General features: G+C 52.3%; 3 protein-coding genes across 3 annotated transcripts; 2 read left to right on the top strand and 1 right to left on the bottom strand.

Annotated features, from left to right (window-relative positions):
* Nucleotides 1–2,351: 2,351 nt before the first annotated feature.
* J4E92_003051 (uncharacterized protein) lies at nucleotides 2,352–4,937 on the top strand (the record flags this gene model as incomplete). Its single annotated transcript, XM_051494451.1, has 1 exon — nucleotides 2,352–4,937. The coding sequence occupies one exon, from the start codon at nucleotides 2,352–2,354 to the stop codon at nucleotides 4,935–4,937; it is 2,586 nt and encodes an 861-aa protein (XP_051354744.1).
* Nucleotides 4,938–10,986: 6,049 nt separating this feature from the next.
* MUS18 (UV-damage endonuclease) lies at nucleotides 10,987–13,338 on the bottom strand (the record flags this gene model as incomplete). Its single annotated transcript, XM_051494450.1, has 2 exons — nucleotides 10,987–12,630; nucleotides 12,682–13,338. 2 exons carry the CDS (start codon nucleotides 13,336–13,338, stop codon nucleotides 10,987–10,989), a joined length of 2,301 nt encoding a protein of 766 aa, XP_051354743.1.
* Nucleotides 13,339–19,598: 6,260 nt separating this feature from the next.
* Nucleotides 19,599–20,531, top strand: J4E92_003049 (uncharacterized protein; the record flags this gene model as incomplete). The annotated part of the gene is made up of 2 exons (XM_051494449.1): nucleotides 19,599–19,823; nucleotides 19,878–20,531. 2 exons carry the CDS (start codon nucleotides 19,599–19,601, stop codon nucleotides 20,529–20,531), a joined length of 879 nt encoding a protein of 292 aa, XP_051354742.1.
* Nucleotides 20,532–25,562: the final 5,031 nt, after the last annotated feature.

Raw genomic sequence — 25,562 nt, 5'->3', positions numbered from 1 at the left:
CGTAGATTTGAGGGTCCCGGAAGCGAGCCCTGGAGATCTTGTACAACTCTACCTGGCGCCGGAAGAATTGCTAGGGAATTGCTAGGGCGGAGATGAGGATTTTAAAGAGTAGCCATGGCCCGCTCGCTTCGAGACATGTCCCACAGGATGGCGTAGCTGCTCTACTCGTACGTGTCGGACAAACTCCGACCCTCAGGCATTGAACGTTTGATGCATCATAGTGGGATGATTGTCGGACATTGCCCGGAGCTTGACAATGAATGTGAGAAGCCGCAACTGTCCTATCATTTTGTCTAGCCTGGCAGAAGCTAAGCCTCTTGCCGGCATCCGTGAGGCTCTCCGTTGTGTTCGGTGCGATAGCAAGGCCTGGAATCAGGAGATCCTACGCGGGTCTTCTGCGGACAAGGAGGGCAGACTGACACGACGAATTCGTGAGAGACGTACCAAGTGGGCAAACGAGGCCTGGCTCGTATCCCCATACTACCCCGCGTGTGCACATTTGCGCAGGCGCATGGACGGTGAACTGCTTCCCCAGGTACGGACGGCTAGCGACCTGTCTGAGAATGAAACCTTGTCTAGCAACACAAAAGCCATCTGCTGACGGGAGGTTGAAGCTGCTTGTTACCTGAGACAAATCGTTGAGTGGTGGAGCGCAGCCAGCATACCAAAGTAGCGCATGGCTCCGATGCATGTCTGACTTGGCGCTCACGTGCACAATGGTATGATGAGGCTAGCGTGTGTGAATCGGTGAAGACGCCATTCGACGACGGATGGCACGCACACGAATAAGGTGGGTGACGGCTGGACTAGCTGGAGTTCGGCACCTGTGCGGCGGCCGCAGCCACGGCATCATGGACTGCCTAGTCCGGACGGGTGAGGCTGTTGGGAGATGCGATGAGGGAGGGCGGAGGGCGGAGGGCGACCTCATGAGCTCATGAGGTGTTTGGGGAGTGCGACGGACTGGGTGCAGTCGCAGTCGCCGTGGGGGTGGCAGTCGGATGGCCATGGTCATATCGCGCGCTCATCAGGCCCGCATGGCTGTTATCACAGCGGGTCCCACAAGAACGGTTCTGCCAAGAGGCATGCGGAGCAGGCGACAGCAGCAACGACAGCTGCGCAGTGCTGGCAGTCGTCCGGTACTGCCAGGCACCCCGGCCATTGCGTGCAGCTCTGCATCATCCACGCCTGGGCCCGCCGTGTCCTCAGTCCTCGATGTCATCGCAATATCCGCGCCGTCAGACGTGCCCTTCGCGTGCAGAGGTGCGCAAATTGCATCACGCCCTCCCAATCCTTACTGTATTATGCCTTGCGGCAGATCAGTGTCGGCTGCGGGGTTGGCCTGTCGTCGTCGTCCTGTCAATGAGCGACCGTTTCTTTAACCTTACGTACTCGTCCAGGGCTGGCCTTGGCAGAGGCTTCACAGCGGGCGGCTTGTCGCTGCCTGCTCCCACTGGCAAACCTCAGCGCGGCCATGCCAGGCTGTCCTGGCGCCCTTCTACACAGCTTCGATGCGTCTTCGCGACGGCACCTTGATCGCCTCGGTCGGCTCCGTGACCATTTGCGTGCGGTCATTCGCCCGGGCCCTCACGTTGCCCATGCTGGCCCTGACGCTATCAGCAGCAGCCAGCGCTGGCCGCCTGCAGCTGTGCAGCACCTCGCGAGCCGAAGACGCCCTGGACGCCTTCACCCCGGAGCCCTCGACACAAGCTCTCTCAGTGGCTGTGGCCTCGTAGCTGCTCCGAACTTAGCGGCCGGTAGCAGATCGTGTGCGCTGCAGCCTCTCATTCGTGGAGTTCTGGTGGCGTCCAGCCCTCTCCGTCCTGCAGCAGGCCTCTGTCGCCATCCACCCTGCTCTGCTGCCGGGGTGCCACCATTTTTCCACGATGTAACCCGACGCTACCTCGCCCTGCCCTGCAATTCGCCGTCACCGTGTGGGGTGTGGTAGGGGTTGCCACAGCCAAAGCCTCGCTGCCGCTGCGAGAACATGCGGGCACCTGGCCTACTCGCTGCGGGCCACATCCTTCATGCACATCTCTCAAGATGACCACCTCTTCTCTTAATATCCTAGCGTCGAGTATGCCGCGGCATTTTGCATCCTTCATCTTGGCAGAACCAGAGCCCTGCAAGCTAGGGCCCTGACCTTATCTGACGGGGACCAAGCTTCCTTTACCCAGACCCGTCGAGCCAAAATAATACTTACCCACCGTGACGCCGACCTTCTATGCTCCATTGAGTATTACCCCTCGTCTTCTTGTCTATTCTGTTCATACACCTACTATACACGATCCACATCCTGCAGATGCAACGTTGTAGAGTACTGCAATAGCACTTCCTCTTTTATTACACCCATCATGGCCGTCTCTCCCAACACCACTCAGCCTGCTGAGGTCCAGAAAGTCGACAACACCGCCACCAACACCAACACCGCCGCTGCTGCCCCCAGGAAACGAAGAAGAAGAGCTCCTGCCACTGGAGCCACGGACGACTGCTTTGCTTGCAAGAAACGTCAAGTCAAGTGTGATCGACGCCGCCCGTACTGTGGGCCGTGCGTCGACATTGGGAAAGAATGCTCCGGATACCGTACCACTCTAACTTGGGGCGTGGGAGTAGCCAGCCGTGGAAAGCTTCGAGGCATGTCTTTGCCTATTGCAAAGTCGCCTCCTTCAACTGCCACACAGGAGCCAAAAGCCCAGCGGATGAACTCGATAGCTTCCACCAGCACTACCTCCACCACCAGTGACCACCAACATCAGCACAACTTCAACAACCGTGCCAGCATCGACTTTGGTGCACATTCACCAAGGAGTCCTACAAGTCCCATGTTCTCTGCACCCCAGGAATACCAGTACTTCAGTCCGACCAGCCCAATACCTATACCCACTCCGTCTACTCCTATGGGCTATCCCATGCAACATCATGGAGAGCACTTCGAATTCCTACATCCCCAAGCCACCAAGTTCAGACATCACCAGCCTCACCGGGGTCCTCTCCAAAGACTGCAAACCACTCTCCATGTGCCTTTCGAGGATAACGGCATGTCGGCATCTTCGGCATCTCTGGGCACATACAGCGACAGCGACTTCCCTTCACCGAGCGAGTTCCCAAACACACCCGTCGATGAGTTTCCGTTTGCAGACCCGTCGATACCACGCTATCAGCCATTTGACCAGGCGCCAATGGGCTCTTTGGACCACTACTTCATCCATGAGGCGCCTCGCTCATTACCTACTGGTGACGACATGAGCTCCAGCGTCAGCTCAGATCAGAGTATACACGACTATCCCGAAGTGAGCGCAGCCTCGCAACCTATGGGCCCTGTTGTGTTTCAGGATGTTTTTGTTGAGGGGGAAATGAGCTCGAGTTTCAACGGATTCCAGCCCGGTTTCTCCTTTCTCCCGTCGGAGGGTATGTCTTCCTATGGCTCTGGCCCCCTGTCTCAAGACGTACTGTCGCTCACCACTTCTATTCCTCAGAGCCTTACCATCGCTTCGCCCCTTTCCCCGCGGATGCTATCCCTTCTGGACTACTACGACAAATTTATATGCCCGGTGCTGGTGGCTTTTGATAGCCATACGAACCCTTACCGGATGCACATCATACATCTGGCCATGCGCAACGAAGAGTTGCAGAACGCCATCGGTGCTCTCGCTACCAACAACATGCGCATGCGCGGAGGTATTGAGGGAAGGCGATTGAGTGTGCTGCATGACACCCGCCTCATACCAGATCATGCCTACTCGCAAATGACGACACGAGAGCTACGCGAGATGCATGGCGAGGCAACCGACGAAGAGAAGCACTACAAGGCCAACTCTATTGCCCTCCTCAACAAGAAGCTTGTCGACTACGATGGTTCGCAGGACGACTCCGTACTCGCCACACTTCTGATTCTTTGTCTCTTCCATGTCTGCGATTCTGGCTTTACCAAGTTCAAGACCCAGCTTGCTGGCGTGCAGAAACTACTTAGTCTTCGCGACAGGACAATTCGGTCCGAGTTTGTTGGGTGGATCGAGACTTTCTTCACTTGGTTCGACGTTATGACTGCTGCAGTCAATGACCGAGAAATCGAAGTGCGCGGCGATTCGCTCGACATGATGAACCTGAGTGCCAATCTGGGTGCAATGGAACACCATTCTGGCTGCGAAGGCAGGCTGTTTAAACTCATTGCACGACTTGGACGACTGAACCTGCTTAGTCAGAACCGACCGGTACGCGACAACGATGACACGCCTACATCCTCTCCCCGACCCAAGAAAGTCAAAGACTTTTATTCTTTCAGCTTTGATAATATGGATGGCAATGGCTGGGGAACGCCAATTGCCGAGCACGTCGACCCCTTCACATCTGCACGCGATGATCCCCGCTCTGAGTTCTGGAGCGAGTGGAACGATCTGCGCATTCGGCTCCAAGAATGGGAGTTCCCGTCACCTGGCGACATGCACTCCACATCTTGTGAGGCAACGTCTTCCATGCTTGCCATGTCGCCAGAACAGGCTGCGCTTCTCCACATCAGCGAGAGTTTCCGCTATGCAGCGCTTCTCTACACCGAACGCCTAGCACAACCGACTCTCCCCGCCTCAACTCTGAATTTCCAGAATCTTGTATCACAAGGTCTTTACCACATATCCCAGATCGGCATCACCAGTTGTGTCAACAAATTCCTACTCTGGCCATTGTTCATTATCGGCACGGAGTGCGTTGATCCGGAACACCGCGCTGTGGTACGACAACGGTGTGTAGAGATCCAACGCGAGAGCGGTTTCTTCAACAACCTGAGCGGTCTAGAAGTGCTTGAACGCGTATGGCGCGAAGATGACGAATGGTCAGACGGCGATGTGCATGTACCGAGGCAGAACGGACCTTTCAGCAACATGCAACATCCGTTCCGATGGAGGAGAGCCATGGATCGCGTGGACGGGGAGTACATTGTGCTTTGATTACGACGCTTTTGCTGGACACAAGCTACACACAAACACACACATACATACGAGGTTGAGCACATACACACATACGGAGCTCATTACCAACGAGGAAAAACGTGCATGAACAGGTTTTACGACATTTCATGGGATTTCTGGCATGATTGGGTCGGTTGGGAAAAGCGACCCTGGGAAACAAGGTTTCGGTCGCGGCATCATTTTTCTGTATATTTTTGTAGCGACCAGTTTATGCGGCATACCCTGCAACGATATGAAGTTTTGTGAACAACAGCACGCAGTAAATGAAATGAAAAGCGTTCTTCTGCTCAAACCCCCACGTCCACTCGCTCCTTCCTTCCAGCTCCACGGCTAACAATAGGCACATGATTCTTCTTACCAAGGCTTTCATCCGATTTTCCTATCTTTACAAGATTGCGCAACCTCAGCCAGATCGGGCTCTGCACAGACATCGTACTCTCGGTCTCGCACATGCATCCCAACGCTTATCCCATGCAAGGCTGCACGAGCCGGAGTTCTACCACTACAACGGATTACAAGTGCGGTTGCACGAAGAGAAAAAACGAAGAAAAAACGAAGTCCTCAGGCCATCATTCGAACGAGGCTCACCGGTTCGGCGCCGGTCAGCAAATCGTACAACTTGCTGACTTTGGACATGTCGGTCCTTTCAACCCTGCGTAGATTGCCGGGCGCCGTCCACATGCACAACAAGCATCTGACAGGAGACGGGCGTGAGACGGGCGACGGAAAGCAAAATCAAACCACATGTCACCCCCCCAGAAAAACGATCAACATCGTCATTACAGAAAGTTTGGTAGGGTGTACTACAGCGACCAGTCAAACAACGCGAACATGATTACTCAAAAAGAGATGCGCATCTCACATGCCTGCACCAGCTGATGCCTTGACGCGCAGGCTGCAACGGTGGTAGCAACTGACACACTGACACCATAATTACAAGACAGCGCTACCTTGCGCAACAGGACATTTGCGCAGGGTCAGGGTTCACAGTCGGGTTCAAGGTTTCACGGCGATGGCGAACGGCCGTGGCGCGCAAGAGGCGGTTATGGCGGATTAGAGTGCTGACGAACCGGAACGGCAGACAGCGTTGGCAGCAGTGGCAGTGCGGCGGCACGGGGCAAAAGGAATCGAGGTTTCGGAGATGCCGGGTTGACGGCAACGCAAACATTACGACTGGCCTCTTTGGATGGGAGAAGAAAGAATCATGGCTTTTAGAGGCGGAATGACAATGTAGCAATGGCGATGCCGATGCGCTCGTGGTTGATGGTACGTACCCGCGTGTGGATGGTAGGCTCGCTCGCTCCGGCTCAGCTTGCCCTGTCTATTGTGCTGCGATGGATATCCGAACGGCGATCTGCAGTGATTTTCTGCCAGGTACAGCGTGGGATTATGGCTCAGCTCATGTACGTACATACACCATATATTATTTCCTTTGTTCAAACCACATCATACCAGCAAACAAGTCTTACCATGCGCCTTCAAGTCACACACGTCATCCCCGTGCATCGCAACACAGAAACGACGTCGGCGCATTGCTTCTCCCATTGCGGGGACAAAACAGATAGTCCAATTTCAGAAAGCCGCAGTTGCTATCCGAGAGGGGGGAAGTACAACGACACGAAGGCGGAGAGAAGCCCGTTGTTGGACGCCTCGAAACTGTATACTTTCGGACATGTAATTCATGCGCAGCCCGTAACGGGGCATTTCGATACTACGAATTCAACCGCTTTCCCATTACCCCACGCTTTCTCACTACTGCCCCTCTCTCCGTACTAACGTTACCCCTCGATATTCCCCAGCGACTCTTTGGTGTCGCATTACCTGCGCTACCCCCTCCAATCTCCGTGCGTGCATCTCCATCTTTTCGCTCCTCGGACAGGTACTTGAACTATTATAGTACGGTGGTGAAGAGGCAGCAAGTAAGCTGAGCCGAACAAGCCAAGACGAAGAAAAGGGCACTGTAGCATGAAAGCCAGCCCCATCATCATCAGCGCTAGGAACTACTCGCGGATTTCGAAGTAACAAGTTTCCCGACGCTATGGGATCCAATTGCGCAGCAGAACGTGACTCGAGATCTTCACTCCGCCGTCGCATTTCGGGGATAGTCGGTCTCTGTTAACGTGGTTTATCAGTTCCTTTCCCTGGGATATAGGTAACCTTAACAAATCTCGTTCGGAATTACCGACAGCCTGTCGCTATTGTCGCAAAGGCCATGCCTATTGTTAGCACCCAAGTATCGCAGCAACCAGCGCACGGGTTTAAGAAAGTACCAAGACGAGATGACGCGCAAGCACGACGCCAGACGCGTTGCGGCGGTTTGGTGTGGTGACTATGTCGGATACGCAGGAACCGCTCGTCTCGTCACACCTCCACGAAAAGAACGCCTCTCGGGCGCTTGCACTTGCACTACAAGTTGCAAGTTCCCACCCCTTACTCAAGCCGGGCGTAATGCCTAATGCGGCCATCGGCTATTATCTACAAAGACGGTTGCGCTGGGCGCGCGGCTTAGAGCTTGAGTTTGTCTGACAGACGCTCGACGGTTATGTCTTGCATGTGATAAATCTGGGGAAACAATCTTTGTACGTAACAACCACAACTAGTTTTTGCGGAGTAGCATAGCCGGTAGTTTGTGGAGAGAAGCGCTTTGTCTGCTGCTTGTCTCCACTGGATACGGTGCTGGAGGCTCCGTGATGGGGTGCGGATGGCCTTGCGTTGGGCTGTGTGCGAAAGGGTAGCGGGCGTGAGGCGCACGATGGTGGTGATCGCGGGGCGGGCCACTGCACTCGATCACCAAAGGGCCGAAACGGCTGGTGAGATGTGTAGTGGATGTGTGTGCTTCGGGTGCGCATTGCTGAGTGTAGCCATGAAGAGCCGGAGCAGAGTGATTGGATGGAGATGTTTGGAATGGTGACGTTGTGGCTGAGGGAAAAAGCAGATATCGTGAGGGTGCGATAGAGGCTCTTGACGTGGTTCCTTAAGCCGCGACTTCCGTTTCGCTGCCGGCTTGAGCAACACGTACGCGTTCTGTATTCTGGTTACATCGGTGCTGCAGTAGTTTCTTGGTAATAATGTTCATCTTGAAACACATGTGTAAAGAAGAGTCCCAAAAGCTACAAGAACAAAACATATGCTGTTGCGCGTCGTGAAAGCCGGAGCTTCCGACTGTCACGCCCATCTCGCCATCACCATGATTGCTCATCGGGTCTGACGCCCGCTCAACCCCTCGGACACGCACGTCACTCGGAGAATGAAGCCTCACGGGCCCTACTGGCGATAGCTGCGTACCGGCTCCTGGGCAAAACGACCATCGTGAATCTCTACCGTCGTCCAACGGCCATAACGTCATGGTAGATACGCCAACGAGCACAGACCCGTCTCAAGGTGTAATGCCGTCTTTCCAGAACACGAAAACCTCGATTGTCAGTACATCGCAACGATTCCTGCTCTTAATTGTCGTCGAATCTCTTATGATGATCGTCTTGGTATTCTTCATCATCGTCCTGTACAACCACATTCTGTCAGCCTCCTACATCATAGCACCTGTCATCGAGATTCAAGACTGCCGGACCGCATAGCCTATGCACTCTCCACTGCAACCGTGCATCAGGATGCCGAAAGGATCCTCTGAACTCCTCTGTGCGTATCTTGCACGGACACCGAGGCGCTTGATGATTTTTTTCTCTCTGAGCTCAGGCCCCTCGCGTAGATATTCACAAGCTCGGCCTTTCTCCATTTTCTCCATGTCCAGCAAGCACAGTCTTCGTGTTCTTATCGCATGTGGATACTGTAGGTCTGAGCGCAACGACACCGCGTCATATACGACATGTTTTCAAGTTCGTTGGTGATAAGGCAATAAGTTGGAGATGGCAATGCGAATTTAGAAGCCGCGGATACACAGTGTGTAGTGCCGAAGATCATGGCTCGACGCGAGTTTGTTCAGACGGCTCGGTTATTCTACAACGGCTATGATCTACTGACACGAACCGTTCAGACGTTCTTCCTCGGGAAACAATCGTCTTTGCTTGCGGCGCCTTAACCGCCAAAAACATCATTCGCTCACTGCAATTCAACAAACAAGCACGCCACACCGCCTGCTGCTGACCAAACATCCAGAAACAGATTCTCCACATGGTCCTCCAAATTCCAGCCACGGCGGTACGGCCTCAAGACGGGCCACCGGCGCAATGCTATTCCGCACGGCAGCCGAGCAAAACATCCAACTCCCCTGCCCACGCTCAGCCACGACTTGGGATAGGCTACCGGCCCCTCGTAACTATCACTCGACCCATGATATATCACATCGTCAATGCAAAAATAAATCCACTAGCGCACCGAATGTTCGATTCAAGAGTCCATGGACATGGTACGGGCATGGACCTCAATCTGTGCAAGGCTGTGCAGATAGACCTGCAGATATGTAGCCGCGGGAAGTTAACCGATTGCGGATGGCTACCAGGTGACTGGGGGTTGATTGGCAGCAGGGCAAGAGAGAGACAATAGACACGGCCTAGATTCGAGTCATGGCTGTTCATCGTTGATCGACGGACACTAGAAGGGGGGGTCTTCTAGATCCCAGGTGCATCTGGTGTTGACAAACCAAGCGACGCTCTAGGGGAAATCAGTTTGTAAATTGACCGACCCAGTTGCGAAGTACCATTGGTGGGAATTCAACAGACCAGAGATCGTACGTTGGAACTTTATCGTAGTGGAGCGAAGGAGGGAAATGGATACACGTCGGATCAAAGAACCCATACATCTCAACGGCTTCTCGAAATATCCACAGATAACGGTCTTGGTAGACCCTTTCTCTCAACTACAACGCATGAATGCCCCATCCCACACTTCCAAGGTTTCCAATACGCGACTCGTACCTGAAACCAAGACACACCACGATCAACCCCCCCCACCACCATACCCCTCAAAGTAACTATCCAGACTATCCTCTAGAGTTCGCACTAACAGCTTTCACTCCTACCCTTTTCTAGTCCATGTCCTCCGACGTGGTCCTGCATCTATCTGCAGCTCCCCTCTCCTCGCCAGCCAGCTAGCCTAGAACCAGAGATCACCTCTTCACAACACATCCATGCATGACACCATGCATGTGAAGCTATCGATTAAGCTATCGACGCATCTCATGCACTGTGCTGTGATTGTGCCTGCTTCCCCTACCACACCCTCTCTCTCTGCCTGGTCTGTCTCTCTCCCGCAAAACAACAAGTGCTGACATGTTTGCTCGCTTCGGATGCGTCGTTTAACCCCCATCCGGCCGTGGGATATGCAATGGAAGGTGCTAAGAAGATATGCGGAATGCCTCGGCAACCGTCGGTTAGTGCGGCACAGCAACGGGCCGTGCTTCGATAGCCGCTTCGAGAACTTCTGAGCCGCTGCTACACAACATGTTTACTATCTTCCCCATTGGATTGGGGTATGTGTGGTGTGGTGAGAGGGATATCACGACGTGGAGGTGGCTGGCTGGGCTGTGCACCTATCTGCTTCCCTTTCCTTTTTCCCCTCTACCCCCTCTAGCGAACGTCAAGGTCCACATAGTGCACGTTTATGCGTTCGTGTCTTCCCCCCAACGAACGCATGTTCGTATGTATGTACCATGCGTTCCGGCCACTCCAGCTAGGTTGGGAAGGTGAATAGATAGGTAAGCGCGAGAAACACGACATATACCATTGGCTCCTACGTCAATAATGTGGGGAAGGGCGCATTGAAGACTGAATTGGAGCAAAGTAGGCCAGAGCAACGACAAGTGTTTCGGAGAACGAAAGAGGGGGACAAGGCCGGGAAGGAAGGGGGCGGGACAACGGCCTGAAGCGGGAAGGGAAGGATCTAGCAGGCTTCGGAGGTTTGTTTCCTCTAGCACAAGCACACTTGACACACCCTCGTACAACCGAGATGATGTGAATTATGCTTTCAATGTCGCTATTTCGTGTTTGAAGGACCGAATTTCGCGTATTCATACATTGGATTGACATTACTAGCTGCCTTGGGGCTACCGATGAGATTGGTTGTACACACTTGTCTACATGCTCATTTCATCCGCTTCTTCCTTGTAGCTGACTTGGGCCGTGGCCCTGCCAGACTTCTTCCGTGTTGCGGCAGGGCGTGCATTTCGCTTCTGCACAGCAGGAGCCTCGTCCTCGGTCCCTTCGCTAAGCGGGGGTGAGCTAAGTTGATCATCCTCTTCGTCTGACGCCGATGGTGTTGGCACGGACTTTGCTGCTGCCTTCTTCTTAGTCGATGAAGCTGCTGCTCGCTTAGCTGGTGCGGCCTTCTTGGCTGGTGTCTTGATGGGCGTCTTGACATCCTCGAGTGGAGCGGCTTCACTTGCTATGGAGGCCGCGTCAGCGGCGGTCTTGCGCTTCTTCTTCGCTGGCGTAGCGGCGCCGTCTTCTTTCTTCTTGATGATCCGTTTTGGGGGTCTGAGCCAGTCCTCCATTCCTGGTGGCCAGTACACTCTTCCCTCTGGTCCTCCCATGCCTACTTCCTCGTCAGGTACAATGGGTGGGGGCACTTCCTCTGGCTCTTCCTCTTCAATCTTCGCATCCAGCTCATCAAGCTCGTCGGTCTTCTTCTTCTTGCTCTTCTTGACAGCCTTCTTGGGCTTGGGCTTCCAGGGCTTGTTCTCATCCTGGCGCGTATGTGGTAGAATGTCGTTGAAAGTTTCGAAGCCGGGGAGCTTGAAAGTTCGCATGAGCTCAAATACAGCCTGCTCCTTGTCCTTTGCCTCGATCATCAAGTCCATAGTGTCAGGACAGGGAGGGAATGTCATGACGCGGGGTGAATGCTTTCTCCGCTTCGTGCGAGTAATCGCGGGAGGTGTTTGCTCAGAGTAATGCATCTTGGGCGTAATTCCTTTCTTCTCCCATGTTGCCAGAATACGTGGGTAGTAATCCATGACGTCCTTGGTACCTTCACGGATCTGAGTCTCATCAAAGAGGATGTTGTGGTGGTGGTAGTCGAGCACGAATGGGATGTTAAGCTCTTCACATAGAGGCAACAACTCATGCATGTTCCATACAACGTCGTCGTTCTCAAGCACCAAACGGTTCTTGACGCCTTGAGGAAGCCTTGCATAGTTCTCCTTGAACCTCTCAATAGCCGCTGGCTTGTCGCCATATGCTCCACCGAGATGCAGGATCATGACAGCATCCCGATCTTGCTGCTCTGGAAGCTTCAGAAGAGAAAGCATCTCAGCATGATACTCCAGATCACGCATTGCGTTATCAATGACCTGCTTTCGCGGGGAGCCCAATTGTGTGAACTGGCCCGGATGAGTAGTCACTCGATGACCCAGCTCACCGATCACTTTGCCAGCGTCACGCAACGTCTCGGCAGCGAAAGGCTCAAGCTTGTAGCCATACTCGTCATGGCTTGCAAACGGGAATATCTCGCTACTCAAGCGCATGAACTTGATGCCGTACCTGTCGTTCCAGCGCACCATCTTGATAATATCCCGCGCATTAGCGAGGCCAATCTCTTCAACGTATTTCATGCCCCGCGCGACATCCGCTGGTTGTTCCTTATCGGGGCGATTCTTAGTGGCATGTTCGGGCTGGGAGGGGTCCTTCAGGGGATGGCGATGTTCGATGATGCTCGCGATGCGGCAGGTTCTGGAGCTGAAGACGGGAGGGGTAGCACTACGGAGGTACGTATTGAGACAGGCCTGTATGCACATTCGTTAGTTTAGATTAAAATGTACCTGCAGGATACATACATAGCCAAGTCGTCCTTTCCACGGAAGAGGAAGGTATTCAGAGTTGACCGGTGGGGGTCTCGACAGGGCTTCCTGGACCTCTGCCTCGTCCTCGTCCTCAGCCTCGAGGTTATCGACATCGTCGGGATCTGCCGCTACCCCAGTGCTGGCTGCAGGTGCAGTGACATTCCCAGCTACGCCATTCACGGCACCGTTGTTGATGTCTTCCTCTTCCATTTTGATTTGCTGGGCGCCGGCCTTCTTTCGCTTGTTCTTTGCAGCATTCGCTGCAGGGGCGGCGCCATTCGCTACGGGCGCATCGCCGTTTGTGGCAGGTGCTGAGGGCGCCTTCTTCTTCGCAGGCGCACCTGATGCAGTATTCGCCTCATTCGCAGTACCGTTGCTGACGGCAGATTCCAGTACAGCATCATGCGCGGCGCTTTCGTGTCCGTCAGGCGATGCGCGTAATGCAGTGACTCCATCGAGGATGTCAGGGTTGAGATTAGGGTCGGTCTTTTCAGCCTTTCCCCCACGCGTCGTTTGGCGACGAGGAGGCTTCGCGACGTTTGACGGCAAAGGCACGTCTGTTTGGCGCATCTGTGATCGGTCCATTGGGGGCGCCTCCTCGGTCGTAGGCACCGCAGCTGCTACAGCAGATCTCTTCCGCTTAGGGGGCATGGTTGGAAGATAGGAGATCACGCGCGATCTCTGTAAAGTTGCCGTCGCTCGGGGTGGTGGATGGAATGCGACACGAGAGCAGATGCTGTGAAGGGAACGTAGCATGTGTCCGGACTCAGGTGATGCCGCTGCAGAGGAACAGCAAGTTTATTGAAAGGAGGCTGAAACCCGCGAACCGTGCTTCTATTGCCATGTTGGGTGGCTAACGCGTCGAGCTCGCGACTACGTCATTACATTGAGGTTTGATAGTATGACGCTGGTGTTGTCTGAGATCGGCTCTGACCCGATCGGCTACGATTAGCGAACCCGCCCGATCTCATGCCAGATCCCATCTTTCGCATTCTGCAATCCCATCACGAGCACAATCGCATTCGTCTGGTCTCATCAAGGAGGCTATCGCTACAATTTCCGCTCTTCAACGCGCCATCGCAATGATGAGGCTCGACCACGCCCGTGACTGGACGGCATGCTACCTACGTATGCATAATGTATCTGCACAATCGTCATTTGTGCAAAGATCCACTGAAACACACGGTCCACTGATGGCCTGAATATATCGCGATCTAAGGGGTTCGATCGTCATCAGCGCGTTTACATCAATCTTTCACGATGGTGTCTGAAAGCACTAGCTTGATAACAGAGACTCTTCACGAAAAGCGTGAGAAACGGATCACTTTGTTACGATACCGCAAGACCATTCAAAGGAACGGAGCAGCACTGTCATCTCTCGATGCATTCCAACATGGCCTTGATTACTTTTTGTTCTGCATCCTCGTACATTTGTAGAACTAGGTGATCATACCATTCATGGCAACCTAATGTTAAAGTGACTCTATATGCACCACCGAACCAAGCCATCGCAAAACAACCAGACCATCTCCTGCTGTTTGGATTTATCGGTGGGGGCAACGTTATTGAGATGTGGTTACCTAGATGTCAATGCCAGTGCCAGGCTGTCTGGTGTGCTCCTCGGTCGCCCCTTCCTCATATACGCCGCGCTGCTGGTGGTGCAACTCGGAGAGTAGGGCTGTAAGGATGAAGTTGAGTCGGTTCAGGAAGGAGAAGAGAGGGTAAAGGGTTGTGCAGCGGCTGGGCTCTAGGCAACGCTTTGCGGTTGTCAAAGGTTCTTCACTGACGACAATGGTATACACACACTTTAAGAGGACCAAGAGGAGACATTCTAAGTCCCACCTAAACAGAATTTTGTACGGCATATTTGCATTTCACAAGTACAGAAGACTGGAGCCTATTCTTTTGACACTAGTGCGCCGTGTTGCGAGAAATCTTGTGGTCACCAAACGCTCCTTCCTCACTTGCACCGCGCTAGTAACGAGGCAACTCCCCAGGACTATTTACCCGCGCCCACACTTGCCTACCTAACCCATCGCTCATAGATCCTGCTTGATAACCCCAATACGACCACGCCTACTCGCCATCATCATCATACGCTCGATACCTTTCGAGGCTACACTACCTCTGACCTCTCTTGCTGGTACGTACAGTTCTGAGCTCATGTAGGTGTCGCACCTTCCTCTACTTCTCGTACTAACTGAATGGTAGCAGCAGTCATGGCGGCCAAGCTTCCCAGCCTACCGATAGAGCTCCTTCTCAATATCGTATGCTATGCGGAGACTCGCTCCAGCAGTCGCAAGCTATGCGAAGCGCTTCGTCTTACATGCAAGGAGCTCGATCGCAAGATCGTGCGGTATTTTGGTAACACCCACTACAAGCGAATCAAACTATCGTTCAGCGAGACAGGACTCAACCGGTTGCTGCGCATGTCGAGGGGACCACTAGCGCACCATGTCGAGTCTTTGACTATCCAATGTGGTACCGTCCATCCATTCCGGGACGTATGCATACAGAAGGACCCAAATTCACTATTGGACGAGAACATCAGCAATTGGCTAAAGGATGGCGATTGTGCAGATATTCTCAGGTCTGCTTTGTCCAATCTACCAAATCTTAGTGGGTTTCACATCAGGGAGACTGGCTACAATTTCAGGGTCCGTGAACGGAAGCAACTCGAGCTATTGTGGACTTACTGGGCTAAAACATTGAGAATGCTGCTGGCAACAGCAATTCCTACTATCCGGTCTCCCGAGGAGTTATCCATATGCGCCAACAGCACTATCATGGCAGCTGATCCCTCTCACCTGGGAGACATCATCACATTCACGGATCAACTTGGAAAGCTTCGAATGCTTCAAATAGACATGGTACTCGGCAATGGCAAAGGTATGTCCAAGATTGGAGCTCATATAGCCGCTCAACACTGATTGGTCACAGATAATGATGCTGAAGATATTCGCAATCTTTGCAGCCTGATCCGAGCCGCCGCAAGATTGGATGACCTACACATCGGATTTGGAGGTACAAGTCACTGCGACAAAGTCTTCGAATCCATCAATCAGTCCTTGAATCTGCCCGCGCTGCGTCGGCTATCCTTGTCCAATTTGAAAACGACACAGACTCAGCTCGAAGACTGTTTACGCTCCATCAAAGATACTTTGAGGATTCTGTGCTTGGAGGAGGTATGGACCCGTAAGGCCACCTGGCCTGTCGGAATCGTACGGTTTATTAGGAAAGAATTAAATCTGGAAGAGGTCACCATACGACAACTCGATATCGGCTACTTAGGCCTCCACCTCAGCAGGTTCCACCAACTTCGTCCGAGTATCGTGGAAAAGGACTATCGCTATCATCCAGAACTGCATGATGACGGGTGGGCATATGTTGATTGGGAAGACGATGGTTGTGACGAGGTTACCCTCAAGTATGAAGATGGTGATGACATCAAGTACTGGCTCAGAATGATTGAAGAAGACTACAGGTTGAAGACATCTTGGGGTTTTGACGGTGGAAGATGGATGATTAAGGATACTACTGATACTGCTCAGTGTTGAACTTCATGGTTACTCTAGCTTTTCTCAGTCATGAATCAGTCCAAACTGCCGGCAAACGATAGGATTCAAGCATATGGCTCAAATGCCAGGTTGTCAAACGATAAGCGCACCTTCCATGAAAAAGCGCCCCACGAGCTTCCACTTCTGTAGTTTCTTGTAAAGCTTGTCCTTTCCGTTGTTGTTCACAGCGAGGAACGCATAATGGAGTTTCTCGAACTAAAGTCGACGATTATCACTCACATTTTGTTGCGCACACACACACTATCAAGTCTCGATAGTTGACCCGTTTCTAAGACCATCTTCACCTAAGGGGTATCTAGGATCTGCGCCGCAGTTTGTTGCACACATCATGCCCAACCTCATATCGGGACTTGGATTTGTCGCCAGCCAGTGGAGCTCAGTACCACTAAAAACGAGCATGCGAAATAAAGCCATTCCTCCTTGTCCATACATACGGCTTATATAGTTAACAAGTACCTCGGGTTACGTATGATGTTGGTTGCAGGAGGTATGTGTGACTCGTTAAGGTGTCATGGCCGCACCGTGGGATGAAGTGGATGGTAACCATGGTACAGTTTTGTCATCACAACCATACGGTGACGAATTGACTCAGAGCCGAGTATATATTCTGTTGGTCCTAGAACCGATTGAATTATCTTCGATCATCCCACACACTGTACACTTCAACCCACTCGCTCGCTTACGACGACACGTACGATCAACCTGAGCCGTAACCTCCCTTCACAACCCTCTTAGCCTCTCCCAAAAACATCGCGGCCCATCAGACTAGCGCTTGCGCAGTGCCAGCAATCACGATGTCATCTCTCCAAGACATACCCATCGAAAACCTCACTCTTGAGCACAAGGCGCCACGTCTCATCCTCGACGACCTCATAGACCGCATGTCACCAATCTCCACTCTCACAGACCCATTACCCAAAAACCGTGTCTGCGGGTCTCTTGAAATTTTCCCCACAGAAATCCTCCTTCAAATCATCGAGGATCTTACCATCAGAGACACGATGCGTTTCCGACGCTGCTGCCGCTTCGCCATGCACCTCGTCGACACCGAATCGCCGCTACGGTACGCGTTGAAATGGGCGCCGAATACCGTGAAAGGAATGATAGCGATACGAAATACAGCGCACATTACACCGAAGATGTTGTTTCGCACGCTCCGAAATCGACGCTGCTCGTTCAAAAGGCGTGGGAAGAAGTGTTGTGGAAGGTCAGCAGAAATAATTTACCTACCTACATGCACACGCCTCTGTCTTCGCTGTCTAGAGATAGGCCACCGGCGGCCCGCGAGTAAAGAGTCGGTAGTCCGCCACGTTGGCGACATAGGCCATGAGAATCTGAGCACTTTGCCCCATTTCCGGGCTTTACCTGTCACGTTGACGATTGGGGTAAACAGATTCTGGATCAAGGCAGAGGAGAAAATGTACGATTGGGAATACGTAGATGCAGTGTATCCCCATCGGCCAGAGCTTCGCAGTGATCGATACAGCACATATTGGATCAATCGTCGCATCTTCCTTGGCGAAATGAAGGCGCAGCAACGGTTTAGCTACCTAGGTCATCTTACAGATGTGGATGTCGTACCGAAGATGACGGTTATGGGTATGTGCTCTGTCTGGGCTCCGTCGATTGACCCAGTGCCATTAGCAGCGGAGAAGGAGTTCTACTGCTTGTGTTGCTTAGGCACGGCGATAAGGCGAGAAGTCTTTACTAGAGAGGAGTTCTTAGTTCATCTTAGGGATGTGTGCCGTGTCAGGCCGAAAGGTATTTGGTATCGGAACGATCTTCCTGAGCTGGTTCTTGCAAGCGATTGATTGCAGTCTGATTGTCTTCTATACATACACGGTAATCTTAACACTGTCTCTTTATAAAGGGCCGCAAATCTCGTATGAGGCCAGCGAAAGACAAGGAGATTATGTTGAAGACGCACGGCGCTGCTCTGACGAGCAAGGAACGGGTATGGTTTCGGGGTATAAGAAGTATGTATCAAGGTCCTCTCCGTCGCCAAACTGATATTGTCGTTCGATACTGTCGTTCGAGACCAGCGACGTGTAATTAGCAGAGAAACTTAGTATGAAGCAGGGACATGTTCCAGCCCATCCGTGCTTGAACGCATGTGAAATATTAAGCCTGGTATCGATAACGGGGACGTTCATAACTTCAAGCACCAATTTCATTGCATACCATTGCGACTCTTGCAACCACTCCACCCAGTCCATCTCACCCTGGTGTCTTCGAAGACAGCGCTCGATCGTCATCACAGCCACGGCGCCGCCGACGATCATCGGTAGCAGCCACGACGTCACGCACTGCCACCAATGCCTGATCGCCGGCTAAGGTAATTTCGTGGGGAAGGTAGCGTGCGGCTGCGGAGGGTCCTCCGCATCATAGCAGATAGGGGAAAAGCAACTGCCGCAGCTAAAACGATCACGATCAGGCTGAGTTCAGGTTTTGCTAGTCTGGTTACACAGCACCGCGAGCATTAGACACTTAACGGCGCTGCGTACCACTACCGGATCAGACGGATCCGAGATCAACGAACCACGACGGCTTATGCGAACGCGAAAGAAAAAGAAAAGAAGAGCGTGCGTGATGCGGGAACGCTGGGCGTGTGGGCGATGGAACGATGGAACACATTTGTGTTTCTTTCATGTGACGGTTGAAACATTGGAATATCGAAACTTGAAATGGACATGATTTCGAGGAGGGTCTGGAACGTGTGCAAGGAGTTACCCGCCCATGTGCATTGTGCCTGTCAGACTGTGGCTTGCCTCGCATCCAGTCGCAGCCACGTCGACGAATTGATCCAAAGAACCCTGGAAAACCACCAACACCTCATCTGCCAAGTTTGCGCTTGAGATCATCTTGCTTCTGGCAGCATCATAGCAAGCTCCGAATTTGAGTTTCTTTCGTCGGCGATACCCTCGGTCGGGGCGCAGTCCAGGACGCTGTTTGGTCGATTCAGGTGACAAGTTTGATGAGCTAGGTCGGTGAAAAAAATGACGTGTGGTCGATGGCAGAGTAAAAGCAGGGTTCAAAAAGCGGGCTAGTGGGTAGCGTGGCTGACGCACGGGGCGGGATCGACAGCGAACTTTGACGGAACAAGGCAGGCACGACGACGCCAATGCTGCATCATGGAAAGCGAGTTGCAAGGCTGCGTCATCGCCCAGGGCAGTATCGAAACGGGCAGAGACACATAAATCCTTTTCGCTCCCCCTGTGGCTGGCGGGTATTCACAGTCTAACATCACAACCACATACACCTTGAGCATCGCCCTTCTCGTCACCTCTCCCATCCTAGCACCTCTCTCATCAACCTCGAGTCTTAATTGCGACAATGGGTTTCGGCGGTGCTGCTTTGAAGTTGGGCTCTACAGCGCTCTATGCGCTTGAGTTCTGCTGTGCTGCGATTATCCTCGGTATCTACAGTTACTTCCTGTCAGTAGAGGCGGACCGCGATGTCAACATCCCCGTCTGGCAACAGGCCGTTACCGGTCTCGCTGGTGCGACTGTCCTATACACCATCTTCGCAGTCCTGTTGACTTGCTTCCTTGGCGGAAAGGTAAGACAATCCCTTGGCGATATAAATGCTTACACATACTAATGTCATCTCCAGAAAATCTTTGCTTTCCTCGGCATACTCCTCGACATCCTGTGCTGCGGTGCCATGATCGCCGTCGCCGTCCTGACCCGTGACGGCGCATCCAAGTGCTCCGGCCGCGTGCAGACACCCCTCGGTGACGGACCCGCCAACTCCAAGGAAGGCTTCGGTTCCAACGGCCGCGGCGACCAGATCACCTACTCCGCCTCGCTCGGCACGATCTGCAAGCTCAACACGGCCTGCTTCGCCGTCGCCATCATCGGCGCCTTCCTCTTCCTGCTCAGCGCCCTCGTCCAGGTCTTCCTCATGAAGCACCACAAGAAGGAGAAGGCCTTCGGTCCCGGCCCCAGCAACGGCTACACCAAGGGCTCCGGCATGAAGTTCTGGCAGCGCCGCAAGGCTAACCGCACTACTGGACACCGCGACCCTGAAGTCGGTACCGTCCCTGCTACTACCGCTGGTGGCCTCGCTGTCCCGGCTGGCACCCACGACTACCGCCCCAGCCACGACACCGCTTACACCGGCTCCACCGTCGCTGCTCCCCCCACTGGTTTCGCGACCGACAAGCCCGTGGCCGGTGGATACCACACTGCTCCTCACGTTGCCCCTACGGCTAACTACGCCAACAACGGTAACACCGCTACCTACGGCTCAGCCACCAACTACTAAGCCAATACACCTTATCCTCATGAGAAGATGAGATTGGCGATGCTCTAGATTGAGTAAGGTCTATGCTTATAAGCATGACCACTTTTCCTTACTACTTGTACTCTATTACGACGTTTACGCATTATACCACACACGGAGAGGAGGGAGTTGAATACTCGAGATGAGATGAGCTTGTATGATGAAGTGGATACGAAACTTAATACCTAATGTCAATATCGAAGAAATATATATGATCTAAAACACTACTGTACCTCGTTGATGCTGCCGGTGTCGTGTCCTTGGCACATATCCTCGTTGTCGACGAAACAGTTGAGCACGACCAGCGATAAAGTACATGGCGAACTATCCGAACGAACATGAATGCACAACACTGTGTCGCCGGCATTCACAGATGTAAACAAGCTTTACACGTAGTTGTAAACCAGCGGTGAACTGGGACAACACGCATGATCGACATGCAGTCGCCGAGAGTATTGAATAGACCACTAGTTCGGGTCCTCACGAACCTTGTGCATTGCGCGCCGGGCAGGGAATGCTTACTGACAGTCCCCCACCAATTGACCCCACTCGACACGATGAGCATTGACGAGTTGTAATAACTCAATCACAGGTACCGCTTGATGCTCGCGAGCGAAAAGCAAAAAGATAGTTCAAATGGCAAAACATACAACCTCTTTTTTGCCATCCACGCCCAAAAAAAGTTCAAAAACACACAACAGCGGGGATAGCTAATTAGCGCATCGCGTCGTAACGGAAGGATGGGTGCGATACTCTTCTTTCCGCGCAGACATGGAGATAGACCGGTGATCAAGACTGTCGATCTCGTTGAGATGTGAAAAGTTACCTTGAGCTGGATATGCTAGGTCTGAAGCTGGCGCGATTCTGTGATGGGATCTGGCCAACTTTGGTGTGGACTACCTAGGTATCTAATGTGCACGCAGACAGTGGCGGGAACATTGTGGCTTGCGTCGATCCCCGCATTGATGTTCGCACTGCGCAGCGCAACCAGAGCCCCAAAAAAGCCTTGTACCTTAGTCAGCCAACAGCTACGTGGTTAAGACTGGGCTAGCCTCAGTCTTACAATAATTAGTTAGACGAAGGCTTATTTCATCAGGTTGATCTGCTGGAGAATCGCGGGGTAGAAGAAGACTAAACAATAGTGCACAGCAGCGTCTTCGCGAAGCTAGTTAGAGCCTTTCTCTACTCTTGCTAATAACCTGTAGAGGCATTTCGGTATGCGTAGGAAGCTTTTGTGGCTGGCTAGATAATGAAACTTGTGGTATCAAGTCCTGCACACGGCTGGGGCAACTTTTTGGCAACAGCGCACCGAAGCGTTTGTGGCTGGCTAGATAATGAAACTTGTGGTATCAAGCCCTGCACACGGCTGGGGCAACTTTTTGGCAACAGCGCATCGAAGCGTTTGTGGCTGGCTAGATAATGAAACTTGTGGTATCAAGCCCGCACACGGCTGGGGCAATTTTTTGGCAACAGCGCACCGGATTGGACACATTCTATAGCTTCCCCAGAAGGGCGCCCTTCGGCGTGCTAAGACGCCATATCATTCTGTCGCTCAGAAAGTCATTCACCATAAATGGAAAGCAGGATCCAGAATGATTTGCACACGGCGTGTAAGTCATTCGCGAGACGATTCTTAGACGATTGCACGACATGAAGCTCTCCATCTACCCTTTCGCTTTTCTGAACAGCGCGATCGCTTATGCTTCAGGAAACCCGCGTTTGCATGAGCCGCGTGCAGTCAGATGCGCGTTGGTCACTCCTCTGATACCGAAATTGCTCCTGCCAACTGCTCAAGCGTTCTGTTCCGACCTTCTTAAGGTTAAAGCCTCTACTGTCACTACGACAGCGACTACCACTCGTACGATCACAGCGTCTACAACAACGATCTCAGTCACAGCTAGTGCCGTTTCGACCTTAGTCAGGTAATTGTCTGATAAGGAAAGAAGCTTCCACCCTAACTTCTACATAGTACTTCGCTTTTCACGGTCACCTTACCAAACACGGTCCCGCAGGTCGTCACTGTCACCGTCTCGACCCAAGTAGAAGCAACGTAAGTAGTATCGTCAACCGAGATAATTCCATCCATGCTGAAGTGGGATTTAGTGCAACTTCCACCGAGACCTTGACGTTCACTGAGTATACAGATGCGGCGGCAGTGGCGCGAGCAGCACCAACTAAGCCAGCGCAATGGGCTGCGTTTGCTGGACGAGAACTGTCTTCTGCCTGCTCCTGTATCGTCTCCGCCGCTAGAACTACGATCACTTTATTGCAGACATCGACGATGAAGACGACCCGTACAGTACAAAGTACATTAGGACACCATGGACCGAGGTCCACGGAGGCTGACGGTGTTGCAGGCACAATAACTGTTTCGAGCGTCGCAATGGCCACAGCAACCAAGATTGTTACGATAACGGTAAGGTGCCTTTCGCATAAGAAGCCTCGACGAAGAATAGTTGACTGAGTGTACCAATGTAGGGCTCACCGAGAACAGATACAGTGGCTACCACTGTAACGTCAACGCGCACCTCGACCGTCGTATCCAACACAGTCGGCTACGCTGTCCGTCAAGCCCCAAACCGTACGTAGTGTCATCTTTTACACTTACTCCTCACCTCCTATCCCCCTGTTCCTAATCACAAGAAAATGCCTAGTCACAGAACCTTACTAATCATAAGCAACCTTCTCCAGCCTGCGGCAATCCCTCCACCCTCAAAATTAGCGGCTGTCGGCAAGACCCACCGTCGTACTCCAAAGATGATACCTACTACACATTTGATGAATGTTGTCGCGAATGCTTCGCGCCAGGTTCCAACTGCGCAGGTTTCACTTGGTTTCAATCCGGGCTACCGGACCTCGGCGAATGCAATCAAGTTATAATTACGACATCCACCCCTATTCCCCGAGTCGGCATTGAGGCTGGACCGTCGACCAGACAGTGTCCCACTGCAGTGCTGTTCGTGCGAGGCAATTCGGATTGCAACGAAATGTACGAGGGCCCGTGTTATGTGGGGCAGCCGTAGGTAGCAGATGTGAGGGTCTTTACCTTTCTCTTTCTCTTTTCTATTCTCTGTCTGCTATTCTCTCTACTTTAAATACAAGCTATCTTCCAATCAGCTGCTCCTCTGTGCGTGAAGTCTGCCTTACATATTTGATCGCTGCTGCTCCAGTAACTTCTTGCATGGTAAGATTTTCGGGGTGTATATGTGCATGCGTGCGAGTAAGTAGCAGAGAGTGTCTACGTGCAGGTATAGGTGTGGATATGTAAGAAGATGGCATGTGTGACAGGCCCAATCAGCAAGCAAACGCATTTTGAATGAATCCAGCCCATCGACTCCGCTAGCCGCCCGGACGGAGTCAGCGCCAGTCTCGTGAGAGATTCGGCGCCATGTGCAAAAGAGTTCCGTTTTCCGTAATCGGGATTAGGCACATGAATTATCCCAAAACAGCTTCGTGGCTCCCAAAACGATTCCATGGCAAACGGCGAGTCGGGCAAGAGAACTAATTCTCAAGATCCTGTGGTCGTATGTGGAAGATAAGCTCATCATGGGAGTAAATATTGACGATGAACGGCGAGTGAAAGACTTCGTCCAATGCTTCCCGGCAGCTAAGCTTATATAAATGTTATCGCACAGCGTTATCAGTAACAAAGTTTCTAATGGCGCTTAGTTTGCAACATCGTTTAACGTATACATAGAAGCTGTTGCCTTTTACTAGTTGCATAGGGCATGCTTGTCGACTATCTTCCGCCAATGAACCCTACTTAACACGATGAGCAACAGTAATGTAAAAGAACAAGTAACATGCTAAACTCTACAATTTGTTTACCCGAGCCCCCAAAGTCTTCTCAGGTCTGCAGCTCTACCAGAGGTCGTCCAGCCAATATCCTGCTCTATCTTGGATAGGTGTCTCAACAGCGCGAGCTTCTCTGCCGCATACTTCACATCGTTTGCAACGTCGCTCTCATTCAGTCGTGGTGGAACACCTTGCTGCTTAGTCGAGCTATCGCCGAATACCTGCCCAGCAATGTAAAGAGGCTGTAAGTGATTGGCCCAGTTGGCATGCGATGAATTCGCTAAGCTGATCCCACAGAGCTCTTTGGCATGCCAGATTGGATCATACTTCTCTGTCTCAGCGTGCATCTCGTCCTGATGTACATTTCCCGTCCGGAGCAGCAGAATGGACCCGGCATGGTAGAAAGTGTTGCCGCAAACCGACGAGTTGCTGGTATGTAGAACAGTCGGAAATGGGTTCCCTTGATGTGCCTCTGTTCTGATGAGAGAAAGAATTTGCCTCGGACGATGAATTCGCCAATCTTGTAGTTCATGCCACAATGCGTTAATAGTAGACGAGCTGTCAGATAAGTGTCCTTGTTGTTTCCGGCTCATTGCAATGAAATTTATTATCTTCGCGAAGATAAGTATAGCAAGATTGCAGTAAGCGTCAATTGATGCAGTGGCCGCAATTGACCGCACATTGCTGTCATCGACCCAATCACCGGTTGGTATCAGGGTCTCTTCTTCGAGAACAAAGGCTGCCCATACGACTAAGAACGATTCAGCAAGAGGACGTGATGCGATGTAACCATAATGTACCTATACGTGCGAAAGCCCAGAAACAAGCCTTTATGAGTCCTGGACTAGAGCCGTTCCAACCTTTAGACTTCAAGTTCCAGACACAGCCCTGTAGAAGAAGTCAACATTGGCAATCCACCAATATTACCTGGCAAACGAACCTTAAGATGGCGTCTCCACTCGCCAACATCAGAAGCCATCATTTCGTAGACACTTAGTAGGATACAAGTGGCTAATGTAGCTTCACCACACTGAGATGGTTCATAGTGAAGCAGTGACTGCACAGCATGCTGATAAAGGCTTAACGTACTCTGACGCTGACTGTGACGTAGGGCGTCAAGCTGTCGGGATGCCAGAGCCATGGCTGCGGCTGCGAACGATTTGTTCTCCATCAATTTATGAACATATGATCCTGTAAAGTGCCTGCATGAGTCTGTGG

Source organism: Alternaria infectoria, assembly GCF_024043175.1.
Source record: "Alternaria infectoria strain BMP 0036 chromosome Unknown scaffold_4, whole genome shotgun sequence".
Classification (NCBI taxonomy): domain Eukaryota; kingdom Fungi; phylum Ascomycota; class Dothideomycetes; order Pleosporales; family Pleosporaceae; genus Alternaria; species Alternaria infectoria.
The sequence above is the reverse complement of the archived record's forward strand: the minus strand, read 5'-3'. Positions and strand labels throughout refer to the sequence as shown.